Raw genomic sequence first — 25,184 nt, 5'->3', positions numbered from 1 at the left:
GGAAATATCATAAAAAGGTGACAACCAAAAGAAGGGAAATTAAAGTGTGTCAGTGGGAAAGGTTTATTTTCCGATGTGTTCGGGTTGAAAGTAGATAAGAAGTTGACGATATTGAGATAACGAAGGAGAATAAGAGCAGTAGCCAGTTTAGTTCAAATAAATCGTAGCGGTTAGCGCGACGCTATTACAGCGCCAGCGATCGGAGTTCGATTCCCGTCGTTGTCTGTAAGGAGTTTGTACGTTCTCCCGTGTCTGCGTGGGTTTCCTCCGGGTGCGCCGGTTTCTTCCCACATTCTAAAAGACGTACGGGTAGGTCAATTTGGGTTTAAAATGGGCGGCGTGGACTCTTTGGGCCGGAAGGGCCTGTTACCACACTCTTAATAAAAAATTTTTAAAAATTTAAATTTAAAAAAAAAATTTAAAATTTAAATCTTATTGAGGCCTTGAGTAATGTACTGAATAAGGTTAGAAAAGGACAAGGGGTACAGAAATGGATAGAAGTGAAAGGGCAGATGTTCCATCTCCTGTGGTTGCATGCAAAAAAGCCGTGAAGAGGGATGTGACTGGCGGATGAAGAGCAAACCAGGGAGTCCTTTTGGGATGCTGAAAGGTGAGGGAAAGATGTCTCCAGTAGTGCATTCTCAGTGAAGGTGATGCATTAAATCTAGAAACAGGCAAGGTGACAAGCAAGTACGAAGGGAACCTTATCTTTGCTCTTTGCTCTCGAGGGGCTGAGAGCAGAAGTGTGGGAAAACCATCTCAAATATAGCAGTGGGGAAGCCAAGGCTAATGAAAAAGTAAGACATCTCAGAGGTATTGGTGTGGATAGTTTTAACATCAGAACAAATACAGCAGAGGTGGAGTACTTGGAAGAATAGAGTGGAGTCTTGATAAGAAGTAGGGTTGGGTGGATGAGGGTGCAGTCAAGATAGCTGTACAAGTCTGTAGGCTTGTAACAGATATTGGTCACAAACCTATCCTCTGAGATGGAGCTAGATTAATCAAGAAGGGAAAGGGGAGAGTTAAAGATGAGCCATATGAAAATGACAGCAAGGTGGAAATTGGCAGCAAAATTAATTAGTTATTTTTCAAATTCTGTAAGAGTCCAGAAAACATCATCAATACAGTGGAGTATGTGCAGGAAAAAAAGCAGGGAGTGAGTCTGAGTAGACTGAAATAAGGAATATTCCTTGTAACCCACAAAGGCAGGCATGGTTGAGCAAGTTGATTTTGAAAAGTGGGTAGAACTGGAGGAAAAGATGTTCAGCCAGGTGATAGCAGAGATGGCTCTGGCTGGGCTTCTGTTCAAGAATTAAGTGAAGGGCCCTTATCCCATCCTGGTGTGGGATGGAGATATAGAGAGATTAGATGTCCTTGGTAAAGATAAACCAGCTGGCACCAGGAAACTGGAAACTATCGGTACGGCAGAGGAGTTGTGCGGTGTCATGGATTATGTGGGAAGGAACAGGACAAAGAAAAAAAGATGGTTTTGCATTTCAACTGAGTTCTATTATTTTCAACCAGAAAATTAAAAAGCTGTCAAGAACTCATAATTTAAAAGGAACAATCACAAACGAAACAATAGCCACAAGGACTTCTAATTCAAAGGAACAATTAACGTTTTGCATTCTGTCCACTTTGCATTAGAATCCAGTCCTTTTGCACAAAGTGAGCACAGCTGTATAATATCAGTAGTTCAGTGTTGAACCATAATCTCACAGAAAGGCCAAATGAAACTCAATGAAAATAATAGTGGAGCAGCATGAAAAAATGAAAGATAAAGTGCACCAATTTGACTGACAGATGATCGCTATACCACGTGTGATATTACTGAAAAAAATAACTGCATCTCCAAAGTACCGAGTTACTTGCCTCTGATGAAAAATACCCCACCAAGTAAACAAACTATATTTTATCAAATTAACAGGAGCTTTAAAATGAAAATTTAAATCCAAATGAGTTCTGATATAAGGTTGCTGTCTTGAACCATTGTTCATTTCACCACAGTTACTGTTTGATCTGTTGAGTATTTCTAGCATTGTCTATTTTAAAAAAACTGCCAGTTTATACTAGATAAAGGAAGCTAATTTCAGAAGGCCAGGTTTATTTTGTGCTTAACTTCATTCAACACTGGTCAAATTTTGCTGTAGGAGTGCTGGCAAGGCTGACATTGCTCACTGTTATGACAGTGTAAACTGATCAGTAACTTCCAGAGACTGCACTTGTTAAATTGTGAATCAAGAAGTTTCTATGTACCAAAGTTTCCAAGGAGTGAAGTTTTGGTACCTGGATTATGTAAGAAACTTAAGCTTGCCAGGAAATGTCAGAATATGTCCATTCAACTTATTTTAGTATGGCTGATATGTCTTAATTAACGCTAAACATTCTCTCTGCCACTTTAAAATGCTTTAGAATCTTATTTCTTCATATATTAATTCTTGAAAATATGGGGAACAGTAAGTATCCTTCATTAAATTTGTTTCTTTTATTTCTTTCCTTCTCTTTACTTTGTTTTCTGTACTTTGTGTGACATTGAATGTACTACTTTTGTTTACATTTCCTGTTTGATATGCATTATTAACAGTGCATTGCCCATTAACAATTTCTCAATTTGATTGGTTAAGGAGACATATCATTGCTTTCCTGGTTGAAATCAGTCCCAGGCATCCTGTAGAAGACATTTAAAATAGTTGGTTGATAGAAAAATGACAGGAAGTCTATGACCAAATGCATGTATAACAAAATTCATTAGCCACTGACCTCAAAATCTAGCAGTATTGATTTGAGGCAAATTGTAAAGAGATGATAAATGAATTAAGGGGAATGAATGGCTTAAAAGGCAACAGTTTCACTTACTAAGTATTGAAACAAGTCAAAGAATTATTTGTACAATATTAAACTAGTATATTCCATAAATATTCAATATTCCAGGATACAGATGATACAGGTGCAGATAAGTGATGGGGGGTGCTGCCTTTTTGATTACTGTACACAGTTTTGGTCACCCTGTTATAGGAAAGATGTGGTTAAACTGGAAAGAGTGTAGAAAAGATCTACAAGTATTTCGCCAGGACTAGAAGGCCTGAGTTACAGGGAGAGGTTGGCCAGGCTAGGTATCTATTCCTTGGAATGTAGGAGAATGAGGGGTAACCTTATAGAAATGTTTAAAATTATGAAAGGCATAGATAAGGTGGACAGTTACAGTCTTTTCCCCAGGGTAGGGGAGTCCAAAACTAGGGGGCAAAGGTTTAGGGTGAGAGGGGAAAGATTTAAAAGAGACCTAAAGGGGCAACTTTTTCATGCAGAAGGTGGTGAGTATATGGAACGAACTGCCAGAGGAAGTGGTTGAGGCAGGAACAATAGTTTCATTTAAGAAGCACTTGGATAGGTACCTGGAGGGGCAGGGCTTAGAGGGATATGGGCTGAATGCAGGAAATAGGGACTAGCTGGGTGGGCACCATGGACATTGGGCCGAAGGGCCTGTATCTGTGCTGTATTGCTCTATGACTCTAAGACTATGGACTTATTTAGCACCATGTCAACGATTCAGGTGAGGGACAATATCAAGCTGAAAGAAAAAGCTTTCATGAATGCATGAAAGTGGAAATCCAGTGGTCTTAGAGTTCTACAGAAAGGAAAAAATGGAAATAAAGAAAAATATTGAAAGGAAAATGAAGAAAAAACTTGCAAGAGATATAACAGTTAACACATAGGATTTTACACAATCTATTCCAAAAAGAGAAACTAGTAAAAGAGATGATGAATATGAAAAAATAATGGATGACAGGAGAATGCTAGATCTCTTGTCACAGTAAAGGTTGGCAAAATACTATTGGAACATGGGAGCATGAAAATGTCATGGAGAAGAACTTTGTAACCTTAAGAACGTGGTAATTATGCATCTCTGAGAGGTTTGCTCTTGATTGTGATGAGGAAGGGATGTTTTCTCAATTATCCAATAAAAATTAAACAGTAGTCATGCCCTATAAATATGCTTAATCTGAGTTAAATATATATTTCTGAGCAAAAGGTGGTCAATTATTTTGAATTCAGACAAGAACTAAATTTAGCTAGTGGTTAGAGCTAGTCTTCAATCACTTAAAGTATTCTACTAATTAATAAACTAGCATAATGTATAACTTGCATATTATAGGAACTGTCTCCATTTTCCAACCAAGATATACATCTCATTTTTTATTCAGAAGCAAAATATTCTGTCAAGTTTCCTGAATCTTATGCTGTTAAGTTGTTGAGCAACTCAGTTTGTAACACGTTTTTTTCACCAGCAGGAGATGCGATTGCTTCTACTTCCTGCAAAACATTTGGTCTGGGTGCCATCCTGATTACTAATGTGTGGATATAACTGTGCTAAAATAGCTTCTAATAGAATTTAGTCTCATAAATGAAATTAATATTTATAATTTCTCTGATTCTGTGCCAGTCTGAGAAATATTACAATGCCCTTGGTACATTACTAAATGTAATAAAGAAGATATTTTGAAAATGTGTTTGTGCAAGTAAGGCAGCACCTTGCTGCAGTGTCCACTCACAGTGAGAGAGAGGGAGATTCTGAGAGCAAGTCACCTTGGCTGCTCTTGAGAACCTCCCGGGGTTTGGTCATTAGAAGGATTTTAGAAGTGGGTTGGCTGCTTGCCCTTTTAGCAAGCAAATGTAAAATACCGCAAGATAATCTTAAAAGCTAGAACTTTAGGGAAATATATATTATATAGGACAAATTAGATTACAGAAAACATTATCCAATGACAACTGTTGTTAATCACTAACATTCTTGGAATCAATACAGATCAAGTACCTGTCAAGTTTCCATAGCAAACTTTGTAAAGTGAAATTAGAGAAAAAAATAATGATGCCTAATCATCTTCTAAAAATAATCACAAGGTCTTCCATTGAAATTAAATCAAGAACTGTAGGAATATTCTTGGATCTATGTCCTTACATTTCCATAAACTGGAATATCACACACTTCATGTCCAGCAACCACTCAAGCTTACAAGCTACTTAAATGGAAGGAAAAAAATGCTTTTGTTTCTCTAAGCCAAGCCTCAGGCTGACCAACAGCACATATCTTACAGATATGTCTGAATGTCGCAGACCAGTATTTTGGTATGAGATGAGGTGTTTTGTTTAAATATTCCATAAGAAAACATTGGTAAAGTGGGTTTATTTTGTACAATGAAAACCTGATTGTCAATTGATCTTAAGAAAGAATCTAAGAAAGTGCAATTGTGATCCAGATGGGCCAATTGCAAATGGATCAATTTTAATATACTGTTCAATCAGATTCCATACATACTACTACTTTAAATAAGTATCTATACAATGATCTGTGCTTTAGATGTGATTACTGGGATATATAAAAAAATTAAAAGCCTTGGCAATCAAACACTCCATCAACATCAATAATTATGTCAAACTTCATTTCCAGTACTCTTCAATTACACTGATCTAAATTACTGCTTCTTCTCAAAATTGAAAGGATTTTATAATTTCAGGTTTTACTATATATCAGATTTATTGATATTAGTTAATATATTATTTATTTTTGATGTATGATTAAACCTACAGTAAAGATCAATGTATTGATGAAATAATATATTTCCCAGCACAGATAAATAGACCCATCATGACTTTGATTACTTAGTTTCTTCCCCTCTACTTGATGCTAAAAATAAAGGTGTACAGAAGAAAACCAGTCCAAGAAATTAAAAGACCTGGCAAACTACAAAGGCAGTATTTTTTTAAATTATACTTAGTACAGGCTCAGTGTTGTATGTCACCCATACATTAACAAACAGGAATCAAAATGTCTTATCTTGAACACATTTAGTTGTACAGCTTACAGTAACTCAGCAATGAAGCAAACTTGAAACCAAAGTACTGGTTTTAAAACATTAGGAATTGATGTTTTGTGGATAAAATAATGAGTGAGGTATATGACAACCACTGATAGATTTGTCCAATTTGTTTGCAAGCTATTAGTAGCCTTATAGCATCTGTTTTCATTTATCTATACTGAGGAAGTTCTGAATATTTTTCTTTTAGATCAAAGTAACTGAAAATTGGTGATTGTTTATTCAGGTTTACTGTTGGCAATATAGCTCTTTTGGAGTATTTCATATGGTTAATTTATTCAAAATGGATGGACCTATTATTATCTGTGAGGTTTGACATGTAATTATTAACTATTAATAATCTCATTAACTTTAAAATATGACTGAACAAATAAAAGTTAAATACTTTCCAGCGTAATAAGGGTTTTGTATTCGATCTTTAAACTTAATATACTTACTATACTGAAAACAGTTGGGACCTGAAATATTTAAACCAAATAACTCTTGGGTAATTTGGCCAGTTTGCACTGTTTTGTTGCCAAAATGAATGTATTCCAACTTTATTTGTGCATTAGCAAAATTTCTGAAAAAAGCAATTTTACTTAATGCTATTTTAATATACATGGATGTATTTGCCATTACTGAGGGGGCCGTGGTGTTTGGTGAAGTAGAATAATTAAGTTACTTGTTTTCCTCTACATAAATGCTACATACATGTTTACATCAATGAATAACATGCACTGACTAATCTGCATTTTATGAACCGTAATTCTTTAAATGTGTTACTTGGTAACTTATGCAATACATCTCAAAGAAACATGCACATTAAAGCTTTCACTTCATTAATCAAGTATGCTTAAAAATAATTTCTGGACAAATTATTTTATTAAATAGTCATGAGGGTGCTTTAAATAAGAAGATATAATTTTGTAAGTTATACAAAATATTCATAAACTATTTCAATGTTGTAGTTTTCGAAGGTGATGCCTTTTCAGCAATTATGAAGTAAAAGTTCAGAAAAAAAGAACAGGCATTATTGCAAAGCATTGTGCAATTACATCCAAGTGAAACTAAATGCAATAGAGTGATTACATTATTTGTCATTTGGCATATATTATTTTGTTTTTTTTACTGTTACTGCATCTGTTTTCAAAAACACTTTTCTCTATGTATTATTTATTTTAATATTCAAGTATCGTTCCTCATTGATCTAATGCTAGCCAATGTGTTTCTCAGGTGGATAGATCTGAACAGAACTATTCAAAGCTTGTAACTTGTTTCAAAGATTCTAACTTTTCAAATTTTTTTTACCAAAACTAAGAATGCCTACAGAGATTGTGCTTGCATGCTTTTCATCTCATTGTCTTTAGAGAAACAAAAGAACCTTAATAATGTAAAAAAAAGCTTATTTATTAATGTCCTTGGAATGCAATAGAAAAGGTGCATCCTTGCAGCCAACTGGGGGATTTGAGCTTTGTGGTTCTATTTTTACAAGAATGGGCTGATTTGTCTTAGGCTATTACCGTCTATTACTGCTGGAAGTATCCTGTAAAGGTGGGAAGCAGCGAATCCTGGCATTCTGCCTAAAGAGAAATCAATGAAACAAATTAATCCTTCGCAGGCTCCAATGACACAGTAATCCATCATTCAGAGCTGCTTTTATACACGAAATCAGGGAGCAGGCAGGGAGAAGGAGCCCTGGGGGATACCATAGACACTCACAACATACAGCAAAGAAAATACTAGGGAATCATTTCATTTGGCTGGGTTACATTCTAAGTTGATTGCCCAGTGCTAATAATTTCATTGGGTTAAATACTAATCCCAAAGTATGCACCCAAGGCTAACTGGACTTTTATTACTAGGTCCAAAATTACTGAGTATTATACTTAATTAGATGGACATGTGAGTAAGAACTTGACCCTGACGTGATCTAATGAATATGGGGCCACTTCACAAAGTAAATAATTAAGAATAGTTTGTCCGGAAAAGTCGACTTGAACAACCATTTGCCTTCGTGAATACAACTGAGCAAAAAACGTGAGGGACGATCATGACGCCGGGTCCACAGAAGTTTGATGTGACCGAACCAAAAGCCACAATTACACTGTAAAATATTGATTATTTTATGTTAGTTGTGGGTGCGCACGCGCCAGCCTCCCCTGCCGGAATTCCGGCTCCCCAAAGATCTGTCCTTCTCATTCCACAAATGCAGATATTTTGGGAAGAGCGCGTAAAACGTACAAGCTATCTTTCTGACTTTGGATTTAACTTATGAAAATGTGTCACGAAGCGAAAGAGAATCATATTCTGTTGCAGATACGGATTAAATATCGATTTTAAACATGATATGTCTCCCTACAGCCTACTTTTAGCGTCTTGCCATATATTGCATATCAATCAGAAAGATGGATAGATAGATAATTCTGTCTTAATAAGATACTGGAAATGGAACTATAATCTGAATGAAATGAACCGTTCTATGCATATTACATATAGTTGCTTCTGGTCAGTTTGCCATAAAGCCATTAGCAACATAAAAACCAGGGACACAGTAAAGTACAGTATTAGAATCCTCGCAAATCAGTATAAAAGAGCCACGTCAAAACGAGTTGCGCAGTGAAACAATGATTCCAACGCGATGAAAAGTACGTGTTCGAGAGGGATCTGCCTCATTACAATTGTTACTTTGTTAAGACAGAAATGCAAATGATTAATAAATGGGCAATCAGCATCAATAGCAGAGCCCCGCTGAATGATCAGTGACATTGGTTTTTGAACGTATACGTGTACATCGTCCTGGTAATATTACAGTGGTGGTCGCAACGCTCAAAGTGGGCATTATATTTATGCATGTAAAGTAAGAATTTACTGTTCATAATATAAAAAGCAAATAATATTATGCTCTATACATTATTAAATATGATAGCGTTAATTGCACAGGACACAGAATCCTGGTGGACGCTGAGAGCGAGATCACCATAATTTAAGACTGAAATAATTGAAGGTATGGCTAGCGACGTAAATACCATTTCAGTCGGCAGCTGCTCCAAGATGTTGGAGATATGTTAATATATTCATAAATGTTAGCTTTCTAAAAGGTGTTCGCATTGTCTCCCCAGAGCTTTATTTCTCTGACTTCGAAAAAAACGGACAAATTATTTACTATTCTATATTACTAAAAATCAACTATTTTGTCAATCTTGTTTCACTAGGTTTGTAGCAATCAGTGACATTATGAGACTGTATACTGCTCATTTTTTTTAATGAGTGCAAAATTTGCCACAACTGGATCATAGATAGAGACTGCAGTTTCTTTCCGGCCCTTACTGTGTCTGATGGGATTTAAAGGTTTTAACATTTTGCATTTCTCCACTCAACAAATTTGCAATAAGGTGGACTGTAAAATAACATTATATTGAGGTTGGCGGGGAATCTCATGTGAATTATATGTACTTAGAAATGTTGTGACAGAATAAAAGAGTTTAAATTTTAAACCATCGTGACAGTTTGGCAAAATAAAACAGCTAAACCAAATACAACTCAAGTTACCGCCGTGTTTCCGGAAATAATGTTTTTCTTCTGTAAAAAGCACAATATGTTCAAATGAAAAATACTTCTAAAACCTATTTAGCCAGGTTATTAAAACTTTTTTTTATTACAGGTTATCTGTTCTGATCGCTGCGGTATGTGAAAATGCAATGTGAAGCTGTGAGAACTGGAACACGTTTGTGACTTGCTGGCGGCGCCCAACGCCTTTTCTCTCATTGCGAATTTGCTGCCTATAATAATGAGATTTTTCAACCCACCCACCTCTGCCATCACCACCCCCGCCCCCACCAACCAAGCCCACCTCCTCACCCACCCCCACCACCTCTTATTTCAGTAAGACATGGTCGACTTTCCTTCAGTTTCAGCAAAACCATTAAAGCACATTTTCTTTTTTCTTCTGCTGTCACTTGTGTGGGAGAACCTCAGAGGAGGAGCTGTGCAAACACCTGAGATGTGAGATGAGAGGGCAATAAAGACCTGGTAATGGAACAATTTCACTCCCTGCTTCCAGAGGGAGCTCAAAACAGAATGAGACCACCGTCCATCCCTCCCCTACAACGCTCATCCTCCAAGCAAAGCGTACAAGTTTTCGATGTTTTTTTAAACTTCTGTATGTCTCCCTTCTTAATTTATTACGTTGAAACAAGTTAATAAAGAACATCATTTATATAGTTAATATTCAGCGGATTTGTCTTGATTTGGATAAATATGCAACAACTTGGATATGGCTCTTTGCTATAACCAGCTATTTTTTTTCACCAGGAACGGCGATGTTTAAATCATGCCTGGTGAAAATGTTCATTGCATCATTACCACGGAAGATCTGACTGTCCGCACTCAGCTCAAAACAAGGAAACATTAGCTCTGCTCCAGTGATACACATATAACTGTTAATTTGTATCCCACTTCTGGTTTCCAGGCTGCCAGACTTTTCCCTTCCCCCAACCCACGCGCACACAGAGGCGGCTGTATGTGTTTGGCGCCTGACATACAAAAAAACATAACATGTAATTTAAATCAGTCAAAAGTCTGTCGATTCAGTTGATCAGCAATATCACCTGAAAGGGTTACATTGACCACCTTGTTTTTTTAAAAAAAATTTCTTTGAACTGTTACTTTGAACTGTTACTTCAAATTATTATTCGTCAACAATCTGTACCTATCATGATAGAATGTGTTATATGAAATTCGATGGTTTCTGGGGAAAAAAGTGATATTGATTCAAATGCTGCCCATTCTTCAGCAGGTTACAAGTCACGTGATCAAAATCCGCAGCGATGTATCTATTGGAACAAAAAAAATTACTGTAGATAGAATTATAGATTGAAGATTACTTTCAGTCACGTTTCTTTTTGCCTATTCTTTCAGCTATATATCAAATGGGCATTCGGAACTTTACTATTGACATTACCTACAAGTTCACACACGTAAAGTTAAATGCATTTTTGAGATGCAGACCAGAATAATTCTAGTCAAGAGTTCTAGTCACCTTTATGTTTTATTCTGATTATTATATGCCTATTTAAAAATTGAGGGAATTGATCTAATTTTATGAATCGGACTTTTTTTTTAAAAAGATGGCCTAAATGTAACTTGCCTAGGTAGAGAATTATTAGGTTTTCTGATTAACTTCGGCTCCCGTTGTGCAAGATATTTTCCATTATTTAAACACTTTGCCGTTGGGAAAGAAAACAAATAATATTCCAATAAATATCCTGTTATCCTCATAACTTTTATTTTAGAAAAGGATTGTGTTCTTTATGACTCCTGACAGTCCATTGGGAGGGCGAGGTGGGGGTGGGGGTGGGGGTGGGGGTGGGAAGGGAGAGGGAGTAAAAGAGCTGTTATTTAATACCTGTGTCTTACTTTGTTGTACACTTTGGGAATACGCTCGTTTTCTGCTTAATCCTGAAGAACTGTCACCTTCTCAGACAGATGCGCTGCGTTCCGTCTGAACCCATGGACACTCAATTAACAAGTCGATGTAGAAGTTAGTTTTTTAAAACGACTTCTGTTTCGGGACGTCGCAGAGTGCTTTCCTGCCAATGAAGTAATTTTTGAAGTCCTGTCACATTTATCATGAAGGAAAGGGCCAATTTGCGCACTGCAAGCTCCCACAAACAGCAATGTGATTGTGATTAGGTTTTCTCTTGCTGCTGGCGTAGGTTAAGGGAGAAAGAGTAACCTGGTAGCGGGGATACTTCCCGGCTCTTCTTCGACGAAGTGCTATAGGGATTTTTAAGTCTACCTGAGGGAGCACGCACGGCTTCAGTTTAAAGTCAATTCCGAAACATCTCAAAAATGCAGCACTCTTTCAGTACTGCAGCAGGAGCAACAGTCTGGATGTTATACTGAAATAGCTGGGCTGGGTCTTAAACCCCGAATCCTTCTCACTCAAAGGCACGAGTATAACACACCGAGCTATGCTGAAAACCGAAGCATCTAAATACTGGGTTCCATCCACTGCCTCCCTGCCATTTCTACGTATAAGAATCTTCTTTCTGTTTTATTCCCACAAATCATGCTCATTAGTTTCGTGTCCAAGTCCCATTTGTACACCACGCTTTTGGGGAATACAATTTGTAAGCAATTTTAAGCAACTTCGTACACATAGTCCAGTTTTAATTGACTATTTAATCCTAACTTTAGACAATTAGTACCACAATTAAATCAAACAGTAGAATAACTATTTTGACTATCCACACAAATATAGCTTTAGCAATGCAGTATTTTCTTTAACTCTCTAATTTGGTGGAGAAAAGTAAAATAAAGACATGTAAAAACAAGCACATCATATAGAATAACAGCTAATATAAAGAACGTTCAGAAAGGGGAATCAAGTTGTTATTATATCAGACCACATAGCCAAGTACTCATCACTACCAGAAAGGTTGACTACTTTCACAAAAGTAAATAACATCTGAGAATATAGATTGAAGGGCCAAGATTACCATGAATGTTTTAAGGCGAACGCTTGTAAACTTTTACTTGAACAATTGACATTATCTATCATCAGAATTCACTTAACTAAAACAGTTTAGCTCAGTCTGAGAGTTCAGTGAATAGTTACGCGGGTAAAGAATGGAGGTTAAGTTTGATTACGTGTATTTATCGAAGTTTTTCCATCTGGGAAGCGATCACATTTCCACAGGGCATAAATTTACCTATTGGTGTGAGATGATGGAACTATGTTTACGAATAGTATATGCAATACAATAGAGCGTTTAACTTGAACAGTCAATAATGTTTTTTGGTCCTAATAGATTTATGGTATCTGCTTATACGCCCATCCACCGTAATTAGCACATATGTTCTAAATAGCAATAAAGCAATTACCCATTGCTGTATCTGACAGTCCTTCCAACAAGATCCAACGACCGTCTAATTGTAAAAGTAATCTAAGCATCATTGTTTGCAATTAGTACTGCTCAAAAATCAACTCCCAATCTACTTCTATTCTGAAGGCATTTTGCAATCCGCAGAACTTTCACGCTGACAATTCGTGGAAGTTTTACCATTGCACCAAACCATTCTGATTTTACTTTTCATTTAATCTGGTGTGCACTTTAAACTCACATCCAGGGGCTATATTGTGAATGCACAGCAATATCAGTTGTGCACTTTATTCTCATTGTTCAAACATCTTCTGGTGCTGTTCGAGTTCAAGCTGCTTTGGGTTTTTTTTTGCTAACACAACTAACATCTAGTTACTGTCCATTTGCATCACACGTGTCCCAATTTTAAAAGGTGCTACCTTGCTAAAAATAGTTTTTGTTTTGCCTTCTGTGCGACTCTATATTGGCATTAAGTTGTAGCGAAATCCAAGGATTCGACTTCTTTAATGTTAGAAATGGCCATTAAATGTGCTGTTCAATTTGCACACCTAGTGACTACAAGTACGTTAGTATAGTTCCAACAAAGTACAGATAATAATGTCTGCAAACATTGCTATATGGAAGGCTCGGTATTTCTGCTTTTCATATATGTGCACTATGTTACCACCTTGTTAGTCTCAGAGAGAGGAAACTCAAATATTCTCATAAACTGGCTTTAGGATAGAAACAAAGGATAAAATGCTTTATTCATTCTGATTAGGAAATTAATTGAATTAAATTGGTTGTCGATAGAAACCGGTGTATATAATGACAACGAAGCAAGCAGTTCGCAGTGGCAAAGTATTTGCAGAAGTTTTGAACACTGCACTGTTTTGTCATCCGGAGTGGCATTATCGTATAAATCTAACACATTCATTAAAAACTTGCTCACTTGGAGCACCCCCAGACATGTCAATGAAAGAGGATTGAGTTAAAATTTGGGTTTATTACAAGCCAATTAGAAAGCCTCCAAGAATTCCTAAGGCTTTCGATTTGTTTTGAGATTATATTAAAGCAAAGGGTGAGGCAATTAGCTGCGCTGATTCTAACGGTAAATGCAGGTGAAGGCAGGTTTTCGCTTTCTCGCCAAGTTTCCATTAAGTGCGATTAGATGTGTCTATTCAGATCCGATGATCCACAGAGAAAACGCCAGTAGATAAAAGGCGATGTCAAGTGACCTTCTCGTCCCTTTCACACCAAATTCGCCCCTAGAATAGCCAGGGTTGAATTCGGACAAAGGGCCCCCACTCTTCTCTTTGACGCTTCAAGAGACTTAAAGGAGAGTTTGCTTTTTTTTAAAGAAAAAAAGCTTCGTGTATATTTTATGTGTTTTAAACATCTGGCTGTTATTATCACACGTATGATGTGACCTATAAGTTCTCCGTGCCTGTTTACAGTTGAGTAAAAATATCCAGAAACCCGACATTACTTATATAAACAGCTAAACCTCGCCGCATCTCTCACTACCAAACTTCATTTCTGGTGCTGTGGATAAAACCTAACTTTCTGGGCAGAACACGGCACAGAGAAAAAAAAGCACCGAATTCTGTAGGATTCGGCCAGTTTCAGTTCGCCACTGAAATTAACCTCTGAATGGGATGATTTTAATCACTTGTTCACCATATTTAATGCAGATTAAATTAAATGAGGTTTTGCTGCAGGACCCAAATAACATTTTTAAATGATCAATCCAGGAAGTGTATAGTATTTGTGCTTAGTTATTTACCTAAAATAAGTGTCCTGTGCATATTGGAGGCCAAAACCATCTCAGTTTAGCCGGGCCATCGTTCTGGGGAGTAACTTTGAAGCTGCAATTCTGTGAGATGAAGTGCAGCACAAACTAGAAAGCTGTTGAGTATGTTGCCTCTCTGTGCATTTCATGGTTTATGACGGCAGTACATTTTAGTTGCCTTTAAATCATGAGCGCAATTGAAAATCAGACGCTTAATTCATAGTTTTCTTTTAAGTGATCCACATTTCGTGCTTGCATTTGAATAAGAAAGCTAGCAGAAAACTTGACATTAAAAAAAGTTTTGCACCGTAGCTGACTCGATACAGCTGGAAAAGTTAAAATTCTCTTTCTTTTTTTTTGCCCTCGGGAGCTCAGCAAAAAAAAACCTTGGGTAATGGGGCAGGTCAGCGGCCCTAACTGGGGGGAGGAGATCTCACTAAAAGACCAGCCTTTTTTTCTCTTAAGATTTACAAATGTCTACAAACCAGATGCTCTTGGTGGGTGGGTTTGTTGGGAAAAAATGAAGGAAAAAATGCATTAATTTTGCACTGAAAATCTCTCTGGATGCAGTATATCAATTATCATCACGGTTAGTATGTATTTTACATTTATAAGATTGCGTTTGGAAATATCTGAAGAAGTCCTCAGCAAGCTGAATTCAAGGTTATTCGAGTAACATCTGAAACCTGCAGGAGACGTTACTAATTATTTTAGCTGGGGAAATCAATTTGCAGGCTCGGGATTTTACTTAAATATTTGTAATCTCAGAAAATAAAATTCACGGACGTGAAATATAACAAGAGATCTGCTTGTTTTTTTTTCAGGACCAGAACTGAATATGAATAAAATCTTTTTGGTGCTGGGTGCACCTTGAAAAGCAGCTCTTAACCTCAGAATCTAAAAAAAAAGTACAAGAGTAACTAAGTCATACAGCTGAACGTCCGCTGACAGGTACAGCTTAACAGTCTAGGTACGGCCACGGATACCGAAGTATCTGGAGGTAGAACGCCTGTAAGGTACCGACTCCACGTCGCTCTGCCACCGGTTCATCCCTACCCCCACCCCAGCCCTGAAATAGTTCTTCCTCTGGGTGAAGAGGTAGTTCCCTAACCCCAACGCACTTCCCCACCGCAGCTTCCACAACCTGCCCTCCCATCCCCAGCAAACCCCACTTTTTTTTTTCTATCCGATACGAACCGAGCATTGAATCCAGTTATTTCTCTTTAACTTACGGTGCTGAATTTTCATTTTCTTCTGACTACTTTTGCACTGCCCTCTGACAACACACTGCTGTGTTAATTGAAACGGAGCGGCAGAAAAAGAGAGGGAGAGCGCTGAGAGAGACTGAAGGCTCGGGCGGGTGGTAGCAGTGTATGTATTGTGTCTCTGTATACCGGGGCCAGTCGATCATTTTGCTGTTCCTTTATCTGTTGACACTATCACTTAGCCAAACATTGGCGGATCGATCTTTTCATTAGGTGATCAAACAGCAAATAGAGCAGGTGAGAAGCTTACTTTCTGAGGCTCACAAGTTGGCCATGCCTTGCTTTCCACACCGCCCTCGATTTTTTTTTGTGCAGGATCACATAAGCTGACACGGGGAGATGGAATTCTGCCTCTTTGCGCTATGAGTACATAGCCCGAATGTCTACACATTAAAGCCAACATCAACAGAAATCAGAACACACACTCAGCGTTAATTCACCGCCGTTCCTTTCCTTTTGCAAATACGTACCAGAATGACCCTGAAGATCGATGTTGCGATCGTGCCGAAACTATTCCGTCGCTTTCAGCCTTAATATCTCGGTGCATCTTGTGCAATATACTGTAATAATTATTTGCCCCGGATCAACAGGCAAGAGAATACATAAGTAATCTATTGTCGGCGTCATATTTAAGACTCACTTGAAAAGACTTGTCATGTTTCAGCAGCCACGGACTATTTATAAGCGGCATTGCTAAAATCAAAGTGCGATAAAGACAATGAAAGTAAAGTTGTAACTTGCCTGCTGCCGTGCTTTGACGATTCTCCATCCCGCCGGTTACAGGTGCCTACTTTAAGCTCTTTACACTTAAAGCAAGTTGCCAGAGGAGAGGCAGCCTCTCCCCCAATGTCCACTCTGTCCTATTCTGAGGAGGAAACCCCTGATGATACACTTACAGAATTTTCCCTTTGTCCCGTCTAATCTTATTCGTTTCACCTTTTCACTAATCATAAGCCATGGCTGAGACTTTATTTAGGGAGCGAGAGAGAGAGAGAGAGAGAGAGAGAGAGCGAGAGGGAGGGAGCGAGACGAGGTCCACTGTTGCATAGTCAATAACGGCGCTTCATCAATGCATATACAAAAGGGGCGGTTGGGGATGCAATACGATTGTATGTAGTATTTAATCAAGGCGAGGTGCAAGAACTGAGCTTATTTTATTAAAAGTAAACCAGTTGGTCAAATTTGTTTGCGTGCATCTACGCTAAACTATGCAAAAAATACGGCTAAGTTATCTTTTAAGGGGTATAAATAGCTGGATTATAGGAGATTGCATTTTTTTGCGAAACTATATGTTAATAGTAAAGAACGGATACCTTTCTTAGTCATATGGATTGTGCATCTAATTGCTGATGGCCTATTTGCTTCACATAGAGAAGAGAGGTATTGTTATGTCAAGTTTGTAGAAAATGGGTGATAAACATGCACCTTGAAATTTCAAGCGTTATTCCTAGTTTCTCTTATGTGTGGAGCAGGGCAAGGTGGAACAATGAGAAACAAATAATAATCTGTGTTATTTGAATAGGGGATTCACTTTTCCCGCTCATATAATGATTAATTCTGAAATTTTAGGGTTAATAACATTTGGATTAAAAGTTTAAAATACTTACTTTAAAATTCAATAAATTATTCGCATTAAACAAATCCCTCAATAAAAGCCCATCTGGTGGATTATCCGGCCGGGTGTGTGTATTATATTTGATAATTGTCTACTGTACGCTAGATGGCAGCCGGATACAGCTGTTCTGAGATCTAATTTACGTCAAATACAAGGCACGTTAACAGCCTCCGCACTTTCTGCTGGACTTATCCTACAGTTAGAAGCACAGCTCCCCAGTCTTCAAGACAATGGCAACTTTTCTCCTTCTGCAAATCACAATTGAAATCTCACCGGCATTGCAGCCAGACCTCAAAACACAATCCAAAACAGAATAAAAATGAAATATGTAAAACGGTCTCTCGCCGAATTAATATTACGAGAAAAAAAATGTTTTTCCCTCTTTGACACAAAAGGCAGGAGGTTCCTGTTTTATTTATTTATTTTCAGACAATGGTCCTTTAAAATACGGAAAGAAAGTTTGATTGTCAACTAACTTTTCTGATAATCTGACATTTCGAGCCTGCTAGCTGCATTGTTTTATTACAAGCACGGGGTCCTCGTGTTGCTTTTTTGTGGTGACCACAAGCGACCCATACTAATAAGGTCTCAAAGTAAATACCAGCGCAGGAGATCTAATGTAAATTTTGCTTGTCAGAGCGTCGTAGGTAATAAATAAGACGGCTAACCAATAGTGAGCGGGAGGCTGGCTAACCTTAGCCTCCCCAGCCCCAATTCAGGGCTATGACCAGTCGCCTTTGATTATCAGTTGCCAACAGCCCCTCTCTTGGCTCCTTGACATGAGCTCCATATAAGGCAGCGATCTCCATAGAAACGTGTCAGTTTCAATAGTAGTGTCAAAGTTCACTATATACAGACATTCGCGCAGATCCCCCTTTCGGAAAAATTGCTCCGCTAGTCTTCCCGTTTAAACGCATTCATTTTGTCTCCCCCTTGCATATTCTATTAGTTGTTTTTTCCTTCCTCCCTTTCTTTCCCTACTCCGCATGAGAGGTGAAAATAGGGCGTTTTAGCGTCGGCCGTCCTTTTTTTTTGTCCTGGTGAGTTTTTTTCTCTGACAATTCAGATCTTCGGAGAAGAAGGATTTAACACTCGCCATACTTTACTTCGGATCGCGTGGTTATTTTTTTTTGCTGTGTGTGTCCCTTCGAATTGTGATCGTCTCTTTTCTTCCCCCCCCCCAGACCCCCCCAACTCCTCTAATCTTTAACCCCTCGTTCCCTCCTATATTGCTTTCCTGAATGGCTGACTGCGTGTTGCCCTGGATCTGGCCTCCCGACACTTGCGTACCCTGATCGGGATCTTTTTTATTCTTTTTTTTGGTGCCCATTTGTTTCGGTTACTGTTGATCAACACTCACTCATTCATTCACTGCTCCTTGTGTGTGTGTGTCTGGGTGAGTTGCTTTGATCGCAGTTGTATTTCTTTTCCTCTCTCTCTCTCTCCCTTTCTCTCTCTCTCTCTCTCTCTCTCTCTCTCTCTCTCTTCATTTCTGTTACCACCACCCAACTCTGCTCCCTACCAACAGGACAAAAAAAAAATCCGTGCGATCAACTTGTTTTCCCGCACTTTTTGGGCCCGAGATATGGCAATGGTAGTTAGTACTTGGCGAGATCCTCAGGACGACGTGGCCGGAGCTCAGGGCGGCCAGTCTGCACAAGCGCAGCCGGGCCAGCAACAGCAGACGACGTCGGGTGCTCCTCACACACCGCAGACCCCGGGCCAGCCGGGGCCGCCTTCCACTCCGCTCGGAGGCAGCAGTCAGAGCGTCCAGCCGGGCGGTGAGAAGCAGCCGTCCAGCCAGCAACAGCAGCACATTGAGTGTGTCGTGTGTGGGGATAAATCCAGCGGCAAGCACTACGGCCAGTTCACATGTGAGGGCTGTAAAAGTTTCTTCAAGAGAAGTGTTCGGCGAAACTTAACGTACACATGTCGTGCCAACCGGAATTGTCCTATAGATCAGCACCACCGCAATCAGTGTCAATACTGTCGCCTGAAGAAATGCCTCAAAGTTGGGATGAGACGCGAAGGTGAATATTTATTTTATTAATCATCGCTGTAAGTGTGAGATCAGAGCTTGAAATCTCTCACTATGTGATTTTGGTTCAGTCTTATCAAATGCTTTGGCATTTACTCATTCCAAAACAGAGGAGTCGAACCAGTTAATTGTAAAATACAATTGATTCTGAAAAAAATGCTGGTTGCCAATGGATATTCCTAAAATATCCATCTTTTTTTCAGTTTCGGTTAAGCTAAAATATTCCCGATCTCCCAGCTTCAAAGTTGATAGAGTTTAACAATTACAAGCATGGCTGCATATTTTTGTGGATTCAAATGGTTAATACATCGGTCTTTTCCCCCCCTGTAATTGTAAGTTAATCGTTTGCATTCATGCATTAGATGTTTGGAGAATTTTCCAATTGTAACCGTGGGTGGGTGGTACAGTTTGGGGGAGTTTTTGCAATCCAGCGATTCTTTCTGCAATGTTATATGCTTCAGATTTGTTTAAGAGACATAATGTGGTCTGCTTCGACGGGTAAAACTATGTTTAATATTTACTATTTTAGACGTCTAATTTCTACCATGTCGCATATTGAAATTTTGCATGGAGAAATTTCACTGATTATTCGCGAACTTTTAAAAAATATTATTTATAATTGTAATAAAAACAGTGCGTTTCGGAAGCTTCGGGTGTGTTGTAATGCGCTCTGTGGATGTACATTTCCTCTCCTGTTTTTTCTTTCTGTCAGCGGTTCAGCGAGGAAGAATGCCTCCAACTCAGCCAAACCCAGGCCAGTACGCGTTGACGAATGGGGACCCTTTGAACGGCCATTGCTATCTGTCTGGATACATCTCCTTACTACTGCGGGCCGAGCCTTACCCAACCTCTCGGTATGGGAGTCAATGTATGCAGCCCAACAACATCATGGGTATCGAGAACATTTGTGAGCTGGCTGCACGATTGCTTTTCAGCGCTGTGGAATGGGCCAGGAATATCCCTTTTTTCCCAGATCTGCAGATCACAGATCAGGTGGCTCTGTTAAGGCTGACTTGGAGTGAGTTATTTGTGCTCAATGCTGCCCAGTGTTCGATGCCGTTGCATGTGGCTCCTCTGCTGGCTGCTGCCGGCCTCCATGCCTCACCGATGTCCGCGGACAGGGTCGTTGCCTTCATGGATCACATAAGGATCTTCCAGGAGCAAGTCGAAAAACTGAAAGCTCTCCATGTTGACTCGGCAGAATACAGCTGTCTTAAAGCTATTGTGTTATTCACATCAGGTAAGTAGTTCGGAAAGAAAGGAAGGATGAAAGAGACAGAAAGTTCAGTAAATTGGATCTAAATCAATAATGCTGTTCACAGTATAGGAACAAGAAGAGATATACGGTTTTAGCTTATTTATGTATGGAATGATATTACTCAGGCACTATACCAATATTTTTTTATCTAGCATGTTTTATTAAATAACTTAATCTAATAAAAATTAGAAAGTGATCAGTAAATATTACAAATTAGTCGTGTTTTCAACAGCCCCTAAATCTTCAAACATTATTCCTTCATCTTGTGATCCGTTGGTAAATAGAACAAAGTAAGAGAAGGGTAAAACAAGAGGTAACTAATTGGTGATGCTATTATTGCTTAAAAATAAATTTCATAGATCTGTTCCAATGCTTTACATCCGCAGCACGGCTACCACTCCCACCCATCTCCCCACCACCGCCACCACCTCTTCCAGCTTTGACCGAACTTGTTTTGATTGTTAGCCAGAGGGGAATTCATGGGAAGCCTTTCTCAAAGCTGTCCAAGTTCTCCAAAGCGAAGAGCTTTTAGATAACCGAGAGGGTGCTTTTTTTTTGCTATTTTCTTTCTCGCTAGCCTGTTAGCGAGGGCCGCTTGAAGTTACTGAAGCCTGCAGGAGGCTTGTTGTGGCTTTACCTTAGGTTTCTGGATAGTATTTTCAACCTCTCGTTCTGGATGCTTTCCAAGCGCTGGGTCGTGACCCAAACTTCCTATTTTACTTTATTAATTCATATGATAAAATATGGTTTCCCAGCAAATAAATTAAAGCGCTTACAAATCGTTCAATACCTTATCCTGAAAGAAAGCATGACTGTCTGCTCTTTTTTGTTTCACAAAATGTTTCAAATTCTACAGGCTTCAGCAAATATCATCCACTAATACATTGGATTATTTTCATTCAGCAAATGTTATTTTGCAGAACATTTGTGCAAAACCCCAGTCTCCAGTCACTGGGATTAACCTTGTCTTCATTAGATTATATTTCTATATTCATTGGAAAGTGTTGCAGACAATATAACCACTTCGTTAACATAGTTGCCGTACCAAACTGCCAGTATAGAGATTTCACAGCATATTCTGATTGCCCTTTTTGTCTGAGTGATGTATGCATGGATATCACGTCTTGTTTATTACACTTTTTAATATAATTCCGTGCTCGATTATACAGCGGGTTCTATAGAATTAAGGAAAAAACTGCATTGCAGTGGAATGCACAGAAAGTATGTGCAACGCATGCTGTAAACAATAACACATACCAGTATCTATCACACAATGTTCCCGGACACTGGTGTCTCTGGCTCGGTTCTCTGCGGGAAATGGCGTACATCTGTACTTATTATTTAAGAGTGCCTTTGTTATCTTCAATCCAATGTTTTTGCTGGGTTTTTTTGTCATCAGACCGAAATATTTACAACAAAAAGATTCGTGTTATCAGATACCTAGTCCGTCAGCAACAGCTTGGAGATGTGTGTGTGTGTGTGTGTGTGTGTGTGTGTGTGTGTGTGTGTGTGTGTGTGTGTGTGTGTGTGAGAGAGAGAGAGAGAGAGAGAGAGAGAGAGGGGGGGGGAGTGAGTGTGTGGATTGATATCAAAACAATAAACCAGGATTAAAATAAAACAAAAGATGGTCTGATAGCGGCACTAATTCTGTTTTTCTTCGGCTGTCAAGATGCCTGTGGCCTGTCGGATGCTGCCCATATAGAGAGCCTGCAGGAGAAATCTCAGTGTGCTCTGGAGGAATATGTGAGGAGCCAGTACCCAAACCAGCCGAGCCGCTTTGGCAAGCTCTTACTGCGACTGCCTTCTCTTCGTACCGTCTCCTCCTCGGTCATCGAACAGCTCTTCTTCGTCCGTTTGGTAGGTAAAACACCAATTGAAACCCTCATCAGAGATATGTTACTGTCGGGGAGCAGCTTCAACTGGCCTTATATGTCCATCCAATGATGAGAGAAGGATACCCCTCCCCAAACAAAACAAAAAAAACAAAAGCATTTTAGGCGAGACTCCCTCTCTATTCAAGGACTTGAAAGTTCTTATAGGATGATATCTGTGAAAATAAAAGGACCTTCCAAGAGGCCAAGCTGTTGACTGTGGGATTTATTCTGTGAAAAGGAACTGAACCTGCATCATATGTAGAACCACACTTACCACAAGCATTGTTTATCATTTTGTAAAATATTAGTCTTTATTTTCTTTTTTTGTAAAATTAAAAAAAACATCGTATGCGCATTTTAAAACAAATCAGAAATTAGGGGGAAAATAACATTTTCCAAATAATTATAAATTTGTCCTGTGTCTGTGTATCTATATCTGTTTTGTATTTTTTTTCTGGTTCCAAACCAGGTTTTCTGTGATTCTATACTAATTTTTTATATGACCTTTTGCTTCATATAACGAGTGCGATTTATGTCGTCAAAACTATGTTCTCCAAGAATTAAAATTGAAATCAGAATTAAACAAATAAATAAAAGAATTTAGCACAACATTTAAAAAAAAGGAAACTTTGTCGCTTTAAGCGTACCAACCAGCCTGCAGTATTGGCGAAACTGACGTTTTTAAAAGTGATCAGATTATACGAGAGCACTCCTAAATGTTAATAGAGAAAACGTGTTTTTAAACTCTCACGCTGTGGACGCTCTGAAGAACATTTGTATTCTGTGCCGATTCCCATTGCCTCTGTAGTTTTGGTCTGAGTGTCCAAGGCACTTCTGTCTTTGATTTAACAAAGGTCTCCATGAACTCTGGAATTAGTTTGGCTGAAGTTGCTGATTTATATTCAGGACTAACCTTGATTAAAGTTTTATTTTGTTTATGAGAACCGCCCCCCATCCCACCTCCGCAATGTATCCGACTTTCCACGTGAAATAAAAACTATTTTTTCCTATTTGCCCCCCCCCACCCCCACCAACACCACCAAGTCTCTAAATCACCACTCCTCTTCCAATTTTTAATCATGTAACCAAACTTTCTTATCACTACTGCCAAGCCTGTTTACCTGTAGACTTTAAAATAAACACAACGTCTAGAAAAAAAGTACAAGCGCCGTAATCTTGCAAACGCTGTACTGTGGCGTTGTTCTGTGGGTATGATGGAATATTCTTGTAAAAATGGTTGTTATGTTGGAACAGTTACAAAAGTGATATAAAAGAGATCTATCGTAGCTGTGTCTGTGTTATCTGTTCACTGGTGGTGTCGTTCTCAGTTCGGTGATCGACAATATACATCTTAGAGGATTCCCATCCCAGAGATATATGGAAAATAAATGCGGGGCCTTAATAATCATATAAATATTGTGCTTCCCTCCTCATGCTCTCAGTAAGACCGTTAAAGTTATATGCTGGTTATATCTGCATAAAACAATATTCGGAAGAAGATTTGAAAACACTATCGCCTCCAAACAGGGTAGATGTAAAGACTGCTGTACCTTGCCTAGAGAAGGCTGTTGTAGATTTCAGTTGCTGCTTTCATTAATGTTTTATAATCCGGGTCAAAGCTCTAGCACACACTGTCATGGGAGAGCTTTCTTTAACAACTCTGCATCGAAATTAAACGTAACAGCCAACCCAGAGTAAAGCAGCACAAGGCACATTGTGAAGCCGAGAGAGTGGCTGTAAATGTCTGTGTGTTAGTGGGAGTGAAAGTATATTGTGCGTGTGTATGTGTGAAATGTTTGTGTGTGTGTGTGTGTGCGTGCGTGTGTGTGCACTTTCTGTTTCTTCTCCAAGCTTTCTGTTTCTATTTACATTTAACGAGAACCTGCTATCTAGCCGCTTGGGGTTTTTAACATTCTAGTCGCAAAGCTGCCGGATACACAAGGCGATGGCCATAGACTCTTTTAGATGGAATAATTAACGTGTAAATGGATTGTCTCTATACGTTTTCCTGCACATGTTTATATGCAGTGAAAAACAACATATGCAGCCACACTTTATATACATGCCTACGCAGTCAAGATGAAGTACCAAAAAAAACCCTTGAAACATTACTGCGCACACCCTGGTTACACTTAACATTATGGATATTTCAGGGTAGTTTCAGTGGGCTTGACTACAACTTATTGTCTGTTGTCGCTGTGAGCGTTGCCCTTCAGGCCCCTGGTTGCTTCAACCCCGACTTTTACATTACCCTTGTACGGCCGCCCATCGACATCAAAGCCCTAATAGAAAATGATTTTTCATCGTTTCACCGTTAAATCCAATTAAAATAGTTTTTTAAACTTGTTAGTACAGGGTAGGACGGGGCGTCCTATGGTATTTCATTCTTCAATTGTGGGGTAGCAGTTATGTTCCAAAATGCATTTTTTTCTATTTTCAAGCACTGTTTCTAATTATTTGTTTGAATTCACATATATAAACAAACCTTTTCTATTGCATGGCTCTGATTGTGAGATGTAAGAGTTGATTCTAGGATAGGTGGCAAACCCATCCTATTAATACCGCGCGATTCCATTCTACAGAAATTAATAGGCTTCATGTTGTCTATAATGGCATTGAACACG

General features: G+C 38.7%; 1 protein-coding gene across 3 annotated transcripts; it reads left to right on the top strand.

The window, feature by feature from the left end:
• Positions 1-15,009: 15,009 nt before the first annotated feature.
• nr2f1a (nuclear receptor subfamily 2, group F, member 1a) lies at positions 15,010-23,846 on the top strand. Of its 3 annotated transcripts, none has more exons than XM_052019544.1 (5): positions 15,010-15,099; positions 15,335-15,510; positions 18,919-19,420; positions 20,141-20,668; positions 22,356-23,846. In XM_052019544.1, exons 3-5 carry the CDS (start codon positions 18,976-18,978, stop codon positions 22,628-22,630), a joined length of 1,248 nt encoding a protein of 415 aa, XP_051875504.1. In that variant the 5' UTR covers positions 15,010-15,099; positions 15,335-15,510; positions 18,919-18,975; the 3' UTR covers positions 22,631-23,846. The 3 variants fall into 3 exon arrangements, with proteins under 3 accessions (XP_051875504.1, XP_051875503.1, XP_051875505.1); XM_052019543.1 differs by having other exon boundaries at positions 15,335-15,526; XM_052019545.1 differs by lacking the exons at positions 15,010-15,099; positions 15,335-15,510; positions 18,919-19,420 and adding an exon at positions 19,461-19,760.
• Positions 23,847-25,184: the final 1,338 nt, after the last annotated feature.

The sequence above is a fragment of the Pristis pectinata genome, chromosome 7 (assembly GCF_009764475.1).
Source record: "Pristis pectinata isolate sPriPec2 chromosome 7, sPriPec2.1.pri, whole genome shotgun sequence".
In the NCBI taxonomy this organism is placed as follows: domain Eukaryota; kingdom Metazoa; phylum Chordata; class Chondrichthyes; order Rhinopristiformes; family Pristidae; genus Pristis; species Pristis pectinata.
This window is presented reverse-complemented; position numbering and strand designations above follow the sequence as displayed.